An 18,235-nucleotide genomic window follows, 5' to 3' on the forward strand; every position below is an offset into this window, starting at 1 on the left:
GTGCCGGGTTGCTCGTTAGTTTTGAGCGCGCTTCTATCTAAAAAGTTGCCTACGTTTTTGTCGCGTTTGAATGAAATAAGTGGAGGTTGCGAAAAGATTCTACCAGTCTCGGGATCATTTTGGAGTAATTTAAAATTACTAAGAATGATGCTTTTGACTGCGTGATTACGAGGATGGAAAGTGAGGGTGAATGGAATTCTGTCATTCTTACACTTGATACACTTGCTTTTCCATCTTAAAGCTGTTTCAACTGGTTTTTGATAGATATGAACCTTGGCTTTATAGACTGGAGAAAAGAATGACGGAGCATGTTTGAGTTTTTCATTATGGGTTTGCGCACTTGAAAAATAACGAGACCGATTCTAAACCAGATGCGCATGCGCTTATCTCCAGTTCAAAGGTCGCTCAATCACCGGAGCCTCGGATCTAATGTGTGCTGCAAAAGAGATGAAGTGAGGGACGGGATCAGTCACATGTTGTCATTCGTTTTCGAAATACAAGGATCCGCTCCACAATTCATGTTGATATGGACCGCCGAAAATGAGGCAAGAGCCTTTAAAGTCAATATTTTTCTCTTAAGTCAAACGTTCTGTCACAGGAAGTCGTTTGCATATCTTACCTTCGGTTCGATTTCCAATCGTTTTGGGAGTTCGGTTAACATCCTCCTCCCAGCAAACAGCTGGATAACTGGTCCGCGTCGTCTGTCCGTGACGTAGCATCCGTCATTACTGATCACGTGAGTGAAAATACCCTGCAGATGGTTTTCACCTGACGTCACAGCAGCCATGTTGGTGGACAGAACAATAGAGAAAAAAGTCGTTTGGGAAATTGACTCTATTATAATGCAAAACATGGGACATAATTTGCTCTTGTTTTGTGCAGCAACATGGCGGTCTCATCGCGTGATTGAAAACCATCTATAGCCGTCAATAATCTCGTCTTCCCTGTTATGACATTTTACTGTCAAAACAAATGTTTCTGTTTTAATCAGCTGGATCAACCTGCTAGGAACAAAGCTTCTCAGTAGGGGATCTACTCATTGTAAAATGCAAACGAACCTATATAGACTGGAGGTTTACAAGCTACAGCATACAGTCACACGATTCCATACCAACTCATTTTTTTCAATAACCACATACAACTAACAAGGACATCATGTGCTACATATCCCTACGTCTCGGCAGCATTCCACTTACTCATGATAATTACTAGTTTGTACCATGTCATTAACCTGACTTTAGCATGACAGTGTTTTCACATCCGGTATTTTATACTCAGTCCGTAGTCAATATTTTTGTGTATTGACCGCGTTCCTTTGGGCTTGATTCACAAATTTTTCTTGAGTGGAAAGCGCCTCCATCAAATTATTTTTTTCTCTTTAAAGACGTCGCCCCCTTTTCACCCTGTGTCTTCTCGCGTTACAGTCCTACGAGCGACCCCGATATTTTAGTTCTCGAAAAAAAAAAAAAGAAAAAAATACGAAGAAGGTCATGAGTTTATAGGAAAACACTTGTTTAGCTTTTAATCTAAAATTTAAACATTGGTTTTGCCCGTACATGTTTCAATTGATTTCAACGCCAGAGTATCCGCGTGGAAGGAAAATATGTTAACACAAACTCTACTCGTTTCGTCCCCCTGCCAATCGAGCCCTTTCTGCAGCTTAAAACTATTTTTTTTAAAATTACTTTTGTTCTTTTTGTTTGTTTGGTCTTTTTCTTAATCACGCATTTGAAAGAATACAAGCCGTTTCGGCAAAGGGCAATTTACAAGAAGTTAGTCAGTAAGTTCCTTTAGCCAATGAGCAGACAATGAACACCTGTTTAAGAATAGACAGCTGCTTTGGATTGGCTTCCAGTCTTATGGACATCTTTTGGTATACTACGGCGTTTTGTTCAGCGAGAATGATTTCTTTATAGAAACTTGTGAAATCAATTGATTTTTCTGTAACACAGTCCTGTCCTGCAAAGCCACGATTTTCTTTGTCCTCGACATGTCGAAGCAGCGAAAATATGAAGCAACGACTTTTTCAAAGGAGGTAATACTCGTCATAGGGCGCTTTCCTTTTGTCAGAACCGGCCGGCCAGACCCATCAGTTTGCAGAGAAAATGCAACAATTTGAAGGAAACACTTGCATGATAATCCTTCGCATTCTTCTGGGGGAATATATACATCCTCGAAGTGTGTTACTGAATTTAAAGGCGTTCAAGTTGTAGGCCGGTCAGTGTCAAATGGAAAGCTTCCATAGTTAGAAGAGATGTTCTTTATCTCTTTTTTTCGCCCGGCCGTTTAATTTTTAAGCTTTCAGAATATTCATTTTGACAAACCTGTATCGAACGCTGGAAATTTCGGGTGATCATAATATTTTTTTCAAGAAATGAAATTTTTTTTTGGTTTTTGGCCCATCATGATCTTACATCTGCATGATCTTTCGTGTCCAAAAGACAAATCGCTCAACTGAATAGTTCAGTGTACTCGGTGTCGAAGCGACTCTGCGACACCAAATTTTTCTGAAAGCAAAACTTCCAAAATCCTCGTAAAAATATAACGACATTCTCTTCCAAAAAAAATACAAAAGAAAAAAACTTAAACGTAAGCTCTGCATGACCATTTTAAATTTTACTATCCTCATCTTGACGGTTCTGACAGCGCCATGTGCATCTGTTTAAAAAGGTGGAAATGCTGTCATTTTCGTAGCTCCCAGATGCTATAAATTTTGTTCAGCAATCAGTCTTTGACTTGGGCAATCCACTCTGCAAAAATTGTTTTGATCACTGTATTTTATAATCTTTTTCAGCAGATCGTATGGCATGTTTTGGCCCGCGGCGCTTTTCCTCGCACCAACACAGCTTATCAATATATAAAGTAAAGCGAAAATTGAAACATTACTGACTTAATTTGAACAGAGTTGACGTGAACCAGAACTAACAAAACTGAAATAATTCGTGAAACCTTGTACCTTTCCGTAAACAATTAGTTTTGCTTGCCTAATATCGACTTATAGCTGATTTTTTCAAGGGAAATTTATAACACAAATCCCAAAAAACCCTCGTGTTTGTAAAACTAGTAAGCCAGCCTTCAACAATTTACTATTACGCTTGAATAACTTTCTTGGTTTGTTTTCGCTGGCCTAGCTTCTAGAGGGGTCAATGGTTTTCTATCATGGTAATCTCCTTTGAATGACAGATATGATATTCATAAAGAGCTCTGTTTTGCGAAGGATCAATAGCTAATGGCCAGCGATCTATGAACATCATTTATGCATAGCTTATTTTTCGGTTTTATGTAAATTGCAGAAGATTTCCGATCAAATCTGATACTCTTAAATGCAAATATTTCCGTGTCCTTCAATTGCTTTCACATCTCACAATGGCTTGGTGTGGATGGAGGTCACTTCGGGTTTATTATCTTTCTCTCGTAAATGACCTGTCATATAAACTCATAGACATCTAATGATTTTGAAATAAGAACCAATACATCGAGTATCGAGGGACAGAATCAATCGTGCAGTTAATTTGGCGCTGTGTGAGAAACTGTATTTTCCAGTTGAGGTGACAGTCTCTTTAATTCTAATTTTCCACTTTGAAGCCTTTTTAATGGACCAAAAAATATGAAATTAAAAAACAATCCTCCTTTAAATACTGGTCGTGACATTGTCTTTCTTATGTTAATTACGGCACTTAATGTGTGCTTGTGATGTCACTCGTTAGTTAAAATTGAGTGTTGAGGAGGCAGCTTGTGGTCCTCGAACGGTTCTCCGAAAAATCAGCTCATAATGATTGCTAAACTGATCTATCTTTGGGTGTCTTTGGCGAAATTTTCATTTGAACAGCTATTCATTCAATTCGATCTCTACGATGTAATCCACATTGTGTTTCTCGGATTACTCGGTGTTTGTTTGAGAACCTTTGATCGGCGTGAAAGGAACGCCACGAAGACGGTCAGATCAAGTCTTCGATCTGTCTCCTCTCTAGGTAGAAACCGTGGATCGGTGTCTTTTGCAGCAGGGACAAAGTTTTATCCGATCCAAAGCTATACACCGGTAGGTTAATCACCGATAATTCTTCGTGGGTGCATAACAATTCCTTGAAATGAACTGCATCTTTGTCGTTTACCGTACGAGGCCATAGATCCTTCAATTTATGATGGTATAAATAAACAACAGTGATCGGTATTCGCTGAAAATGTCCCGGGGGCATTGCTTTTATATTATGCGCAAAGCTGTTAGTAAACATTCTTTTTCTCTTGTTGCGTTGTAGTTAAACTGGACACTTCTAAGGAACGTGAGCGCAGTTACCACCTCCACTATGTCAGAAACGTGGAAAACGCAAAGATCTTCGTTGAAAATCTCCCTCACCACTGACGAAGGCGAGGAAGTGTCAACGGAAGGCGAGGGAAAAACAAGGTTTGTAATTTAAAGTTTTTGTGTGCTCGTGTTAATTTATCGATCACTTACGTGGTTTTACGTTTTTACACCACACGTGCGATTTTGAAGGTTGAAATCGAGGGCACTGTCTCCATGAAAAGCTCTTTTTAAAGTTTTATTGTTTTTCCTTGTGTTCTTCTGCTCACTCATTCGTAATACAAATAATATTGCCCGGAGCTAGTAAGAAGACACGGCGAGTTTGTTTACATTCTGTCAACATACGTTTAGTTTTCGATTTTGCCAAAATGTTGTGGTTTCACCGGCCGCTAAATTTGTTGGTCGGTTCAGGAAAAAGTGATACCGGTAATCACAGAAGCATTCACTTGCAAAGAATCGTGGTTCTGTGGGAACATTACCGTAAAATCGTTTTTTTATCGGAGATTTTATGGTCTATTCAACATTTTTGTGCTGTTATATTACTACGATAACTTTTCAAGAGAATTGTTTATGAATGTGGTGGATCAATTTGATATGAGTTCCAAGCAGAAGCTATAGCTATTGATAATTTATTTTAAAGCACTGTGTGTTTTTTGGCGGAAAACTATCTACTGCCATGACAGTTTAACTCGAATAAATTCAAGCACACATGTACGGTACGTTTTCAAAATAGACAGCTGGTGTGCATTCTGTCAATCTATTGTAGGTTTAAGATGTAAATCTTTTGGTTTGTCTCCAAGTTAAAACTATTGTCTCTTGACTTCACTTTCTTTCGTCTCGGAAGCTAAAAGTTGGCGATTGACAATATTTTTGTTACTTGGGCCGAACACGTGGCACTAAACCAATTAATGAAAGAAAATTGTGGAAAACTTTTGATGCAAATGTACGCAATATTGAGATTCGTATTTTTAAACGAGCGGGCAGAATTTCACATTTAAATGCATATGTAATTTTTCCGAAATCTGTGGATTCGCATTAAGAGGTCGTCCGATTTTTGTTAAATGGAATGGATCCTTTTTTGTATTCACGCAACTCTATTAGTTTTATATTATAATGACTGACACTTTTTTCCTTTCGTGAATTCGTTATTTCATTCTTTTTTCATCCAAGTTTTCATGAATTTTCGCTTTTTATTTAGGGATTAATTTTTTTTTTTTTTTTTAACATAACTGTAGTGTTTATGTAATAAATTATTTTTTCTGCATGACTGCATAAATGTAAATTTTGTTCCAAATTTATGCTTCCATCTCCTTTTCATTTACAGGATGTACCTCATTTTCTAATTAATTAAACTTATGCAAATTTATTCTTAACCTCAAATCATCAGTTACAAGATTGTCATGGAAAACTTGTCTTCATTACGATAGTCCGTGGAATAGAATATTATTTTATTCAAGGTGTTGTTATCCTTTCCTAAGAGCTTGAATTTTTTGTTCAAACAAAATCCTTAATGAATGTGATTGTAATGTTGTTGCTTCCCGTAGATACACTCTTGCAAGGCTCCAGGCAGGAGTGGTTGGATTGATTTCATCTTTCTTCACATATAAGCTTTGTGCTTATCGCTCAACAAGCCAATAGTCCGTGATATGCCTTAAATTTTGTAGAAGAAAAAAACAACAATAATGGCAAGTTTACAGTGAAGCCTAAATAATTGACTTTTATTTCCTATGCTTAATGTTTTTACAAAATCTTTTTTTTTTTTTTTTGAAGAAAAGATTGGAACCTGCAAAAAATACCAGGCACAGCAATATGGGGGACATGTGGATCCCAGGGCCGAACATGACAAATTCCAGTACCATTCATTGCAAAGTCGCGATCTGATTTTTGTTGTGGGGACCGAAGGCAACAAAGTCCCCATAAAGAAAATAATATCCATGTTGTGCTTAAAGGTTTTTCCTGGTTCCAAAATTCTTAAACCAGTTCAATTTTGATTTCCCTTTGTTTCATATTATGATCATGAATATCAGACAAAGAAGAATCAAAATTGGACTGGTTTGAAAAATTTTAAACCAAGAAAAACTTTGAACCACAACAACTACATGTCATGAGTTTCCATTTCCGAATTTGCAGCAATAATTTATTAATGTTCAATCTTACACTGTCATTGTATCAGACTTTGTAACCCTTTCTGAAAATTGTTACCATGTTGTTATCACAATTTTTATAATTTCATTATTGTTTCCATTATCAAATCAAATTATCATCATTTTTGACATATCAAGCTAATTTGTTTAAATGTTTATCCTTTCATGGTCGTCTTTATTTTTCTTTGTAGCAATTAATTAATGTACATTGTACATGTTTTTGATGGTGTGGGTAACATTTTACAAATTATTCAGTTTAAGAATGTTTAAATTTGATGTTTGATTTCAATGATCGATAGCGTTTTAATTTAATTAAGTCAGATATGTATTTGGTTGGTGAATATAAAATGCAACTTTTCAACTAGGCCTTAGGGATGGTGCATGTTGTGGTAACATTTTACAAATTATTCAGATTAAGAATGTTTAAATTTGATGTTTGAATTAAAGGATCGATAGCATTTTAATTTAATGAAGTCAGATATGTATTTGGTTGGTGAATATAAAATGCAACTTTTCAAATAGGCCTTTCATAATTAGGGAGTAGAATGTACTTTAGAAGACAATAGTGGTGGCGTTACTTTAGAAGTTGTGTTGGTATTGGTATGTCAAGAAGATATTGATAGAAGATGCATTTCATGGTAGTCTAGCATTTGGTCTTAACATTTTGAAGGAAAAAAATTGTTTGATTGTTATGGCTCATCAAAGCATTACCACTATAGAGGATAAAAACTTGACAAGACATCCGTTTTTGACCAACATTTTTAATTTGTGAACCACTGATTACTGGAAGGTTTTTTTTTTTAAATCTACTGTTTGTCACCAATTTACACTTGATTGAATGCAAACAAGGAGGGCCTGCAGTGTGGATGTCAGATTTACATATCATCCGGGCTTAGCTAATGTTGTGTTGAATGCAGCCATCTTTGTTAATGCAGTTTACACGTTTACCCTGCATTTTGTGCAGATAAAAGGTGTAAATGATACAGGTAATTGTCTGTCAGTTTTATAGCTTAGTGTAAGAAGCAGATGAGTCTGACATTCCAGCCAAAACGTATTCTGTTTCTATGGCACATAAAATTATAAATAATGCATGCAGTTGTGTTTGTAGCTTTTGCAAGCTTGATTGATTGCTGTTGTATCACATGGCCTACAAGGAATAAATTTCAGGCTTAACAGTTCCCTTTGCTTTAATTGATGGGGAACTTACATTGTAAAATGAGCTTTTAGAATAGTTTTGGCTAACTTCTGAGTGTATTGTAGTATCAATGTTCATAATCATGATTTTCCTTCCTATTTTATATTTTCCTAACCATGCAAAAGTCCTTTAAGATGGAAAGCATGGATTAAAAGGAAGGTTTTGAACAATTTTTTTTAATATTCAAGATGGAAAGCCATTAAACATTTCTTTTTTAACATAATATTAATAATAATACTGGTTGATTTATGCAAGTCTCCTGTCTTTGTCATCAAATACAGCTGCTGCCATAATGGCAAACAATGGACCACCTCCATATATGGACTGTACTGAACTTCTACTCAATGTATTAATCCGAAAAGCAAAATATTCAAGCAAACTTGGGTGAACCATGTATGTTTTCAGTTTTTACTTGACTTTATCAACTCTACTACTCTAGAGGCTGGTTACAGAGTCAACATGACACATGGAAAATCGACAAAAACACAACATGGATCAGAAATCGGTTTTTGCCAGCTGGTCTAATGCTAATAGAGCACAAAAACATGGGGGCCGTGGGTTCAAGGAAACAGACCTCAACATGGTATTTCTTCCTTTTAGTCTGTTTTTTAACATTTCCGTTTTCTTATTTCTATATATTTCTGTAGTTCAGGCTATATTTTAGCAAGATTTGACTTGACAGGTGTTCACAAAATTGTGTACCATGTAAAATTCATTCCAAAATCTACAAAGATGTCAGAGTATTTCTGTCATTATCTAGTGGCTATATGTGCAAATTTCAGTTTTTGAAGTTTGTCATGCGGTTCCCATTTAAATGGTTTGGGCCTTTCTTCCCAAAGGTTAATTTTTCTTACAGTTATTCAAAGTAATTTTTGAGTAGAATCTTCAAAGATTTCTCAAGAAACAGGTTGACATTTAATATGAAATTGAATGTGTTTGGAGCCTGTAACACTGTTTTTTTGAGTGAAGTGTGTTATCAGCACTTTACAGGAAGGAATTCTTTTTTTTGAATACTAAATCTTTGAGACTAGAATTGTGTGGCTTGTTTATTACCAGTATTCACAACAGAAACAGGTGATTAAAAGGTTTATGCTCCAGCTCCTGTACATCCATTGAATCTAAATATGTAAACTTACACATGTACATGAATAGAGCAAGGAGTACTGTTTTTCATAACATGAACCTTTATAAGTCAGTGTCTAATTTTCCATTTACACTAGATTACTGAACAGTTAGAATTTTTTATTGTGATGTGCTTTTCATGGATGATTGCTTAAGCTTAAGAATTTTTCAGACAGTCGTGTTTTCAGTTTGAGTAATTTGCATTTTTGCTAAGATCTTCCTCTTTGAGTCGGTGGCTTGATGTTAATACAGACCTACTGTAAGTTAAGTGGCAGAATATTTCCTAAAATATTTGACTAAAATGGCTCCTTTAGTCGCTTCTGGCTTCTAAAATGGTTTTTATTTACATGTACTGTAAAAAAGAACATGTTTTAAATAGCTTTGTAGAGGTTAAATGTTTTCTGAAATTTAATACCCAAATATGTGAGGCATTTCATTTTAACACTGACCATTCTTAAAAACATTACGCTATTCATGTTAATGAAGAGTGAAAATTTATTGTTGTAAGTAGGAAGCTATGGTCTTCATGTCTCCTTTCAAGTTAGTCCTTTTAACTGTGAGTCTCTTTGTCAAGTATTTCAACCAAATTGCAGCACAGAGTTTAAACATTATTTGATATCAGTGTACATGTGGTGATTGATGAACTACTTGAAATGAAATTATTAATATGAATCCTCATGCAGTTGTTACTAGTGTCATACAAAGGAGCTTAACTCCTTTTTCTTCCACATTGGGGAAAGAATATTTCAAATATTTTTGATCTTCAGACTTGTGTAAAATAAACACCCTACTCAAAAAAGTGGTACTTGAGTATTTTTTGTACAAATTATTACTCCCACTTTCAGACTTGATACAGATGCAAATGTCAATTTGGAATGGTCACACTAGTACTTCAGGATTTCACCCTCAGACACAAACATTTACTGTACAACCACCATAGCTTAATTCTTGCAACATAATACTGGTACCATGGGAAAGTATTATAGCCTGAGTAGCATTTGTATGGTCACACTTTTGGACTAAAGATGTAGACGTTAGAACCTCCTTGGATAAAGCAACAAACAACACTGCTGCTCAGAACCTTTCGTTTGATTTGTGACCCTGGACTACATCTATGTTTAAAAACAACTGCCACGGCTGCATGGAAACTGCAGCCATGTACATTCAGCTCGAAAACAGTATTGTTTACTTGTATGACTAGGGGAACTTTTCGTTCAATAGAAATTTTTGACAATTTTGTTTGGAAGTTCAATGGAACAAGATCTTTTCTGGAAAAAAAAATCGAAAATTTTTAGGTCAATTGAAGGGCTGGATGCAAAAACCTAGCAAGTGACAATTTCGGTCGATTTTCAGTTTTACTCAAAACTAGCCCAAATTTTGCAAGTTGACTGGAAATAAACTTAAGAACATTTCCCTGGTATTTTTTTTACCGATGTGAGCTTTATTTTTGAGAAATAAGCTATGCAAAAACACTATCGGCTTCGCGTTTGAAAACAATGGAATCAGCGAAGCGACACTTACCTTTTATTGTTCGATATATACATGAGCGCAGCAAGTCACTACATCGGTAGTGCAATCGATTAGAGCAAAATATTTTCAAAGATCTTTTCTGAAATGTTTGAAAGCACCCCAGGATAATCACAAGTCAGTGGTTTTGCTGTCCAAATAAGCAAACAGTAATACTCTAATACAATTAATTGTAGTAGATAGTGAAAAAGACTTGGTATCTGCCAGTTTCAATCATAAGTGATGTACTACAGCTGTACTTGCATTTGTTGTTTTTTGAGGTGCCTTTTGTTTTTAAGCGGATAATATTATTGAAGTCAGTCTTCTTGATATTAATTTATTATTAAGGATAACAACATTGTATTAAAGTGTTTGTTACATACTGAACTAGAAATAATTGCTGCCGATAGAATGATTTCCAAGTTGGTGAGAATTAAAACTGAAACAGTCTAGTCCATTTTGTTTATGTATTTAGTGCTTCAAAACGTTGAAATAACGATGACTATAAAAGTTAATTTGCATCTCAAGGTTTGACGCAGACTAACTTTAACTACAGTAACATTAATATGAGGTAGTGCGGCCTTGTGGTCGTTGTAGTGCTTGCCTTGAGATCCGGAGCTCCCGTGTTCAAGAGTCGTTATGACCACTCGTTCAATTTATTCCTGGTAGTCCCTGGTTCAACTTCTTGGATGCACTTGTAAATAGCCAACTGGTTTGCCTCCAGCCAGTTGGGAGTCTTAACTGTTGTTGTGTTGTGTTGTGTTGTGTTGTTTCGTTGATTGTGTTTTATTGGTCCTGAAAATCCCCTATGGGGAGTGGTCGATTAAGTATGTGTTGTATTGTATAACCACCACCCCCCCCCCCCCCCCCTTTTTGACGAGTAAAGTCATCTGGCATTGGACAGAGTACATGTAAAATCTATTAGACCTTACTTTTAGGAGTCTATTGATTAATTTTTCTTGTTTTCTGTTGCCTGGCAGCTTTCCAAGGAAGCGTGAACGATCAAAGTATTCGTCCCAAGGGGAAGACTCAGTTGAGAGATCAGATGGGGACAGGCTCACACTACATGTCCCCACCCAACGACGGGAATCATTCCTTTATAAATCTGACAGTGAATTTGAACTAGCATCCAAGTGTGTTACTTCAAGGCATCATTCTTTCAGTGAAGGGTAAGTCTGTTTTTCCATTGTTATCTTCAGTTTCAAAATCACTCCCAGCTTATTCCATCTGGCTGTAGTGCTGTGCTCCGAGGTCATGCATGGACCGTGTTCAGCAGCCTAGCACATAGCTGGCTGCACAGCTCCTTCGGCCCAACCTTGTTGAGCTGTGGCCTTAGCAATTCAGTCTCTGACTGGGAGAAAGGGCAAGTAGCAAGTCAGATATTATTATTTTATTAAAATGAGAACTTCACATGATACAGGCTCTGCTCTACCAGCAGAGAGGGACCCCTTGTGCAACATTTTCGATAATTTGAGTTGCACCTCTTGTTTATACGGGGTATCATTAATTCTGATGTTTGTTATCATAATTATGCCGTGTAATGTAGGTTGTAGTTTTGATTTCCGACTTGCAAATAAATGCCAATCATTTCATACTGCTTCATAATGTTCACAGTGTCCTTGTGTTTTATTTTTTGTTTGGTTCATTCAATTTTGGAGAAACTATTAATTTGAAATAGTTTGAATAATCAAAACAAAATTAATAATAATATTGGTGTTCTTCGTTTAAGTGAGTGCAATCTTGAGTAAATATGCGTCAAGGCTGCTGCCTAACAGTTGCCTGGTCGCCTGGGGAGCCTTACGTGCCAGCACAGGCAACCAAATTTCTGAAGGAGTAGCCCGAGCTTATCACAAGGTGATTCATCCTCACTTTCTGGGCTCTTGAAAAAATTACTCAGGCTACGAACTTCTAATGTTGGAAGCCTGAAGGGCTTCGGAAAAATTTTCTTAGGCAGCACGTTAAAATTTTTGTTCATAGCGCAGATCTATGTCATCACCAAAACAAGTAGTATTTTCTTTCAGCATTTAAGGTTTTTCAAATTATACCACGTTTTTCTGGTATTAAGTCTCTTGAGAGCTGATGGGGTTAACATTGTTAAGGTCCTAGGTTTTCTTTGTCTTTGGCAAATTAACAGGTGCGAATTTAACTGCTTTTTCGTGTGTAAAAACATGGGAACGTAGCAATACATCATGTCGGTTTTCCATATTTGGGAATCACATAGCGACCCAGTCTCTATGCGCTACCAGGAGGTAATGCAACAAAAGCCCTTGACAATATTGAACGCGTTTACAAGTTAAAGAATTGTTTATTTGTGGAATTTGCTTAGTTGCCTTTCTCGCCAACCATATCACTTTATCTTGTTTAATCTCCAGCTGGGATAACATTTACAAGAAAGTTAGGATGAATCACCTTGTCATAAGTTAAGCCCCTTTTCAGGCTACTAGGGAAATGTTGGATATGATAGCTGACATTTAGCACAAGATGATACTTCTGTTAACCCATTGACTCCCAGGGGTTCCCCATCTACTAGTAAAATTGTCTGGCGTTAAACAGAGTAAAAAATGCTAAGTATGACCAGTTCAGGTTGACTTGGGAGTCAACGGGTTATTGGGGACGTAGAATTTCAGCAAGTGATTAACCCATTGACTCCCAGGGGTTCCCGCATGACGAATAACGTTAGACATCATAAAGTACTAAGAATGGCCAGTTCAGGCCGGCTTGGGAGTCAAGGGGTTAAGTATGATCGAACTGTAATGGTGGGAAAACTCCAACGCTATTTGTGTTTTAAATAAATTTGTCATTCATAATAGAATACAGTAATGGAGTTGTAAGGAACATGTCACTGCATGGCAGGCATGTTTTTCACACTTGTGTCCACAAGTGCGCATAATTGAGGCCCTCCCAGGGGTTTTGGGGAACGAGGGAACATGGCTAATTTGAACTGGGGAACAGGAGAACAATGTCAAAATATTTTAGGGAACAAGGGAATGAAAATAATTTTAGGGATCAAAAAGCTGGGAACAAGTTTGAAAGTAATTTGGGGAACAAGGGAACAAAAGCAAATATTTAAAGGGAACAAGGGAACAAGGACCCCCCCCCCCCCCCCCCCTCCCCCTGGGATGGCCTCATAATTAGATGCACGCCCAATTTTGATATCCAACATGAAGTGTCTCATTTGCTACCTATTTTCAATCATAATCTTATTACTCATAAGGGTTAGCATTATTTTTTGATGATCAGGCTAAATACAGCTGTTTGTCTTTTTTTGAGGACTGGAGTTTAAGGGACAACTTTGTGCCATTGATTTTTTGTATAGGGAAGATATCGTTGATGTCACCTATCGTCATTAATGTGCCAACCAGAACCTCACTGGCTGTCGAAACAAAGGGTCTTTTGTTCCTGTGGTTGGTACATTTGAATAACAAAAGCAATGTTTGTAATAAAACAGATATCTTCCCTATTCCCAGACGTGAGTGATGTTGAACTTGTGTAGCAGAGCAAGTGGCCAGTTTGTGACGGTTATCAAAATTTTCATGTATCTTATTACGTATAAAATTAATGTAGTTCTGGACTTGTGGTATAGTGTACACTGTATCTGGGGTGCTTACACTAGTAGTCAAATAACACAAGTAGTTGTGGAGATTTCTTATGGTCGAGAGTATTCAACAAAATTATTTGTTTTTTGTTCAAACTTTGGTCTTGGCAATTTTTCAGTTACTAAAACATCCGTGCAATAGCTTGTTTCTGAAACATGCCATTTGTTTCATAAAAATAATCATGTGTTAGTTTTCATATTGAAGAAATTAATGGTTTGTTTTTTGTAATTATACATATAAGTAGTTGTTCATTGAAGTTAATAATGGGAAGGTAATATTTGCTTGAATCATGGTGTAAGCATTGTGAGTTGTTTTTTCATGCTCTGGTTGCCACAAGCAATTTTTTTCATTTCACTAATGGCAATTTTTGTTTGTCTAGAACACGTGTGGAAGAGCTGGTCACCCCTTTTGCGCAGATCCTGTCAAGCTTGAGAAATGTTAGAAACAATTTTATGTCCCTAACAAATGCCAAAAAGGAAAAGTAAGTTCTTTCACCATTGATGCATTTGTCTACAGTCAACTCCTGACAGCTTAAGCGTAAGAAGAATCTTAAAACAAAAAAGACAAACTGCAGTATTGAACATTTTTTAGACTGATCTCTGTAAGGTGCATTTTCGTGGCACAAATTATCGCAAAGCATTGCAGACATGCACATCCACAGTTAAGCGACGACGTTAAAGATCTGCATCTGTGTCCAAAAGGTACTGCCCTTTCACAGTGCTACTTCTTTTTAAACTTTACAAGGGTTTGCATACTGAGTTTGGAAGTCCCTCGTCTCATTTCAAAAATGGCATGTGTTATCTTTTGCTGGTTCAGCTTTCTACAATGGATCACTCAAAATACGACAGGCTGGAAAATATTAAGGCATCTAAGTAATTAATTATCGAACTACAGTCATGTTTATCTTAAGAATGTCCCAAGTCGAGGGTTGTCCAATACACCGACATAATGAGATTCATAGCACTTCACAATTGACATCACAAAGTGTCCCCCAACCTTAATCCTTAAAAAAGTAGTAACAGTTTTGCGAGACATAAAGTGCAGGACACTTTGTGACACTTTGTGATGTCTATTGTGATGTACCAGGAATCTCATTACAATCTCATTATGTCGGTGTATTGGACATGTATGCCCAAGTCATTCCTGACATTAGAAAACAACTGTTACATGGAGATATTTCAATGGGAGCTGTGTGTTAGGGAGAACTACATCAAATAGTTATTGGTTTTCAAATTTGTTTTACAATGTCAATAGTCAACTTTAGTCATTTAAAGTAGCCGTTTGGTTAAGAAGAGCAATCTTACATATTTGGCCTAAAATACCTGTGATTGCACTCCTGGGAGTGTAAAATGTTTGAGTTTTCCTGGGAGGCATGCCCCCCCTTGTTGCCCATAGCAGGAAGGTCCTATTGTTATCCAGTTTTATTACATAATTATACATGTACCTATGACCTAATATGGAGTTGCCATTTCCGAGTTGCTGCATGCCTCAGTTTCAAAGCGAGTCCTGGTGCACAACCATTCAAATCAAACTCATTTGCCTTACAATAGTTGAGCACCAAGACTGTAAACTCGAAACCGAGACAAACAGCAACTTGGAAATGGCCCATTGGCTTTAATTTCTAAGGGTGCGTTCGATTGACCCTATTCCAGAATAAGAATACTTGGATTGATGATTTATAACGGTATGTGTAGCGTTTTGAGGTAACAAGGATAATAAAGATAATAAGATTATGTTTGAAATAGCATTTTACATGTAGCTGGTGTTTGACAATTTTAATGTGAATCTCCCTAAAAACGAAGGACTTCTATCTTCTATTCCACGTATTCCTATTCCGGAGTACGGTCAATCAAACGCACCCTAAGTGTCAAAGTGCTCAGAATTTAATGAAGATTTAACCCATTCACACCTTAATTAAACACCCCAGGACTCCCCCCATCAATTGATGGGTAAAATCGTCTGGCATTAGACAGCATAATATCTGTAAGTGTCACTCGCAGGTGTCAGTGGGTTAATAAAAGAATATATGACTATTCCATTTCCACTTGTTGGATACAAGACTGGTTATAGCCAACTCAGACAGCACTACGCACCACATTGCCTATTATTTTACCATCTTGTATCCAACATGCACTCATCAAATAAATTATTGTCAACTATCCTACTTGCCTGTTTAAATCTTCTAAATGAAACCTTCCTGATGAAACTCTTATGAAAACCTTCGATCAGAAAGTACAGCAATTGCCACAGCACCTTAACTTCTATGGATAAGTCATGTAATTGCTGCATCTAGTAAAAATTAATATACATGTAATGATATTTGTTGCTTAACCCATTGACTCCCAGGGGTTCCCCATAGACGAGTAAAATCGTCTGGCGTTAGACAGAGTAAAATACTAAGTCTGGCCGGTTTAGGCCGGTTTGGACGTCAAAGGGTTAAATTATTGGTTTGTTATAATGTTTTCATTTGTTTCAGAAGAAGAGGGTCTGTAGGATCACACATTTTACGGAACAACAATTTAGCACAAGAAGCTCAGAATGGCTCTGGAATGTCTGGCTCAGGTGAGAGACTTAACTATTAGTACATGTATTATAATTATTTTAATTATTTTTTCATGCACTTACTGAATGACATTGGTAAAGAATCGTTCCGGGCCCCAGTTGTTCAAAAGGTGGATAGTGCCATCCACTGGATAAATCACTATCTATTGGATAGTGCAATTGGTTTTGCTATTACTTATCCTCTGGATAGTGATTTATCTGGTGGACAGCGCTATCCATTGTTTGAACATCAGTGGCCAGGAGGTTAAATTATAAAACCTGAAGAAGGATATCACTTTGAAGGAAGCATTTAAAAAAATTCATTTAAAAGTCCAAAAGGAAAAGCAATTAACATGTGCATGTGGTGTATGGCTTTGCTCAAAGGAAAACACTACACCTGTAGTTCCCATATTATTAATGTGAAGTAAAGTCTTGTTGTGCTGTGTACTTCACGGAGTCAGGAGGGCATAGCGGTTATTTACCAGCCTCTCCCACCTCTACGATCTTTTTTCTGCTTAGTTTCAGTCTCTGTCAATGTGGCTCAAGGGTTTCCCTCAATCTTTAGTTTGCCTCCCTCATCTAAATTCACTCTCAGGTAATCTGGCTGTGGTTCTGTGCTTGAGGATCACACATGGACTGTATTGTGGCTGCCAGATCTAGAGGCACCTTTCGTATGTTAAATGTACATGTATGCACTTGGCCCAATGTTCTTGAGCTCCTCTTTTCACAGTATACTTCCTAAGCCAACAAGAAAGGGTGATTTGTTTACTTGTCAGTGGTAGTGTGTTGACTGTGTTGCCCTTGATTAGCAACTTGTTAAAGGGGAGTGAGGTCTTTATGGGAAAATCTCAAAGTGTGGCCAGTTACTGTGGTAATGCATACACTTGTCAGGTCATTGTATCATTTGAAACTGCACTTTTGCATCGTCTGTTCAAAGAGTATATTTATTTTTCTTGAAAAGAAATATTGTTTACAAATTTTGTTAAGTTAATTTCGTAGACATTCTCAAGAATGAACAGCCAAATAAACAATCAATGAATGCAGAAAAGTGCCAATTTGGCATTGAAATTCCCTTTGGGTTTGCTTCCAAATACTTAAATCGTAATTGGCCCATGGACATAATGCTAGAATAGAATAATATCACTTATCAAATCAGAGAGCTCAAATATTGGCAAAGAGCACTAGCCATGCAATAAATAGTTTTTAAGATGTTTTAACCCATTGACTCTCGTGAATGCAACTGTATTGGTCGCAATTTCAAGCCCTGGAGTTAGACAGAGTAAAATCTTTTGTCACTCAAGTGTCACTCCTAGGTGTCAATGGATTAAAGGGGACATTGTAGTTTTGATGTTGGGGTTGTTAAATATTCATTGGTTCACAGTATACAAAACATTTCCTTTTCAGGATCACTTCACCTCCCAAGGGATGATGGTTATCAAAAAGCAAAGGTTATTATTATTATTATTATGCCAATGACCATTTCAACAGGTTTTTTGTGGCATACTTTCCAGTGGCACATTTGACGAATTGAGAGTGTTCTGAAAAGAAAGGAAAGGCTTCTTAAAAAGAACAAAGAACTTTCTTTACTAAAAGTCAAAGTTGAAATTAATGATATATGAAATGGATCATATATGAACTGCGGATATGAAATCAAGTGAAGCTGTGATCTTCGCAGTTATGAACGCAATTTTTGCAATTGCGTAAAGAATCCTGCAAAATTCAGGACTTCAACAGGGTTTGAACCTGTGACCTCGCGATACTGGTGCTACTCTCTAACCAACTGAGCTATGAAGCCACTGACATTGGGAGCTGGTCATTTGTGGGTTCTTAT

General features: G+C 36.9%; 1 protein-coding gene across 5 annotated transcripts in view; it reads left to right on the forward strand.

Annotated features, from left to right (window-relative positions):
* The first annotated feature begins 1,909 nt into the window (after positions 1-1,909).
* The window catches only part of LOC137974005 (3',5'-cyclic-AMP phosphodiesterase 4C-like), a 36,824-nt gene continuing 20,498 nt past the window's right edge, over positions 1,910-18,235 (forward strand). The window contains exons 1-6 of one of the 5 annotated variants that reach the window (XM_068820922.1): positions 1,910-2,035; positions 4,257-4,402; positions 11,248-11,436; positions 14,243-14,344; positions 16,340-16,425; positions 17,809-17,852. In XM_068820922.1, coding sequence (XP_068677023.1) covers positions 1,991-2,035; positions 4,257-4,402; positions 11,248-11,436; positions 14,243-14,344; positions 16,340-16,425; positions 17,809-17,852 — 612 coding nt within the window. In that variant the 5' untranslated portion in view covers positions 1,910-1,990. Of the gene's footprint in view, positions 2,036-3,698; positions 4,040-4,256; positions 4,403-7,969; positions 8,223-11,247; positions 11,437-14,242; positions 14,345-16,339; positions 16,426-17,808; positions 17,853-18,235 lie in introns of those variants that run through there. The other 4 variants (XM_068820921.1, XM_068820920.1, XM_068820923.1 and 1 more) reach the window with 4 other exon arrangements.

The sequence above is a fragment of the Montipora foliosa genome, chromosome 10, assembly GCF_036669935.1.
Source record: "Montipora foliosa isolate CH-2021 chromosome 10, ASM3666993v2, whole genome shotgun sequence".
NCBI lineage: Eukaryota > Metazoa > Cnidaria > Anthozoa > Scleractinia > Acroporidae > Montipora > Montipora foliosa.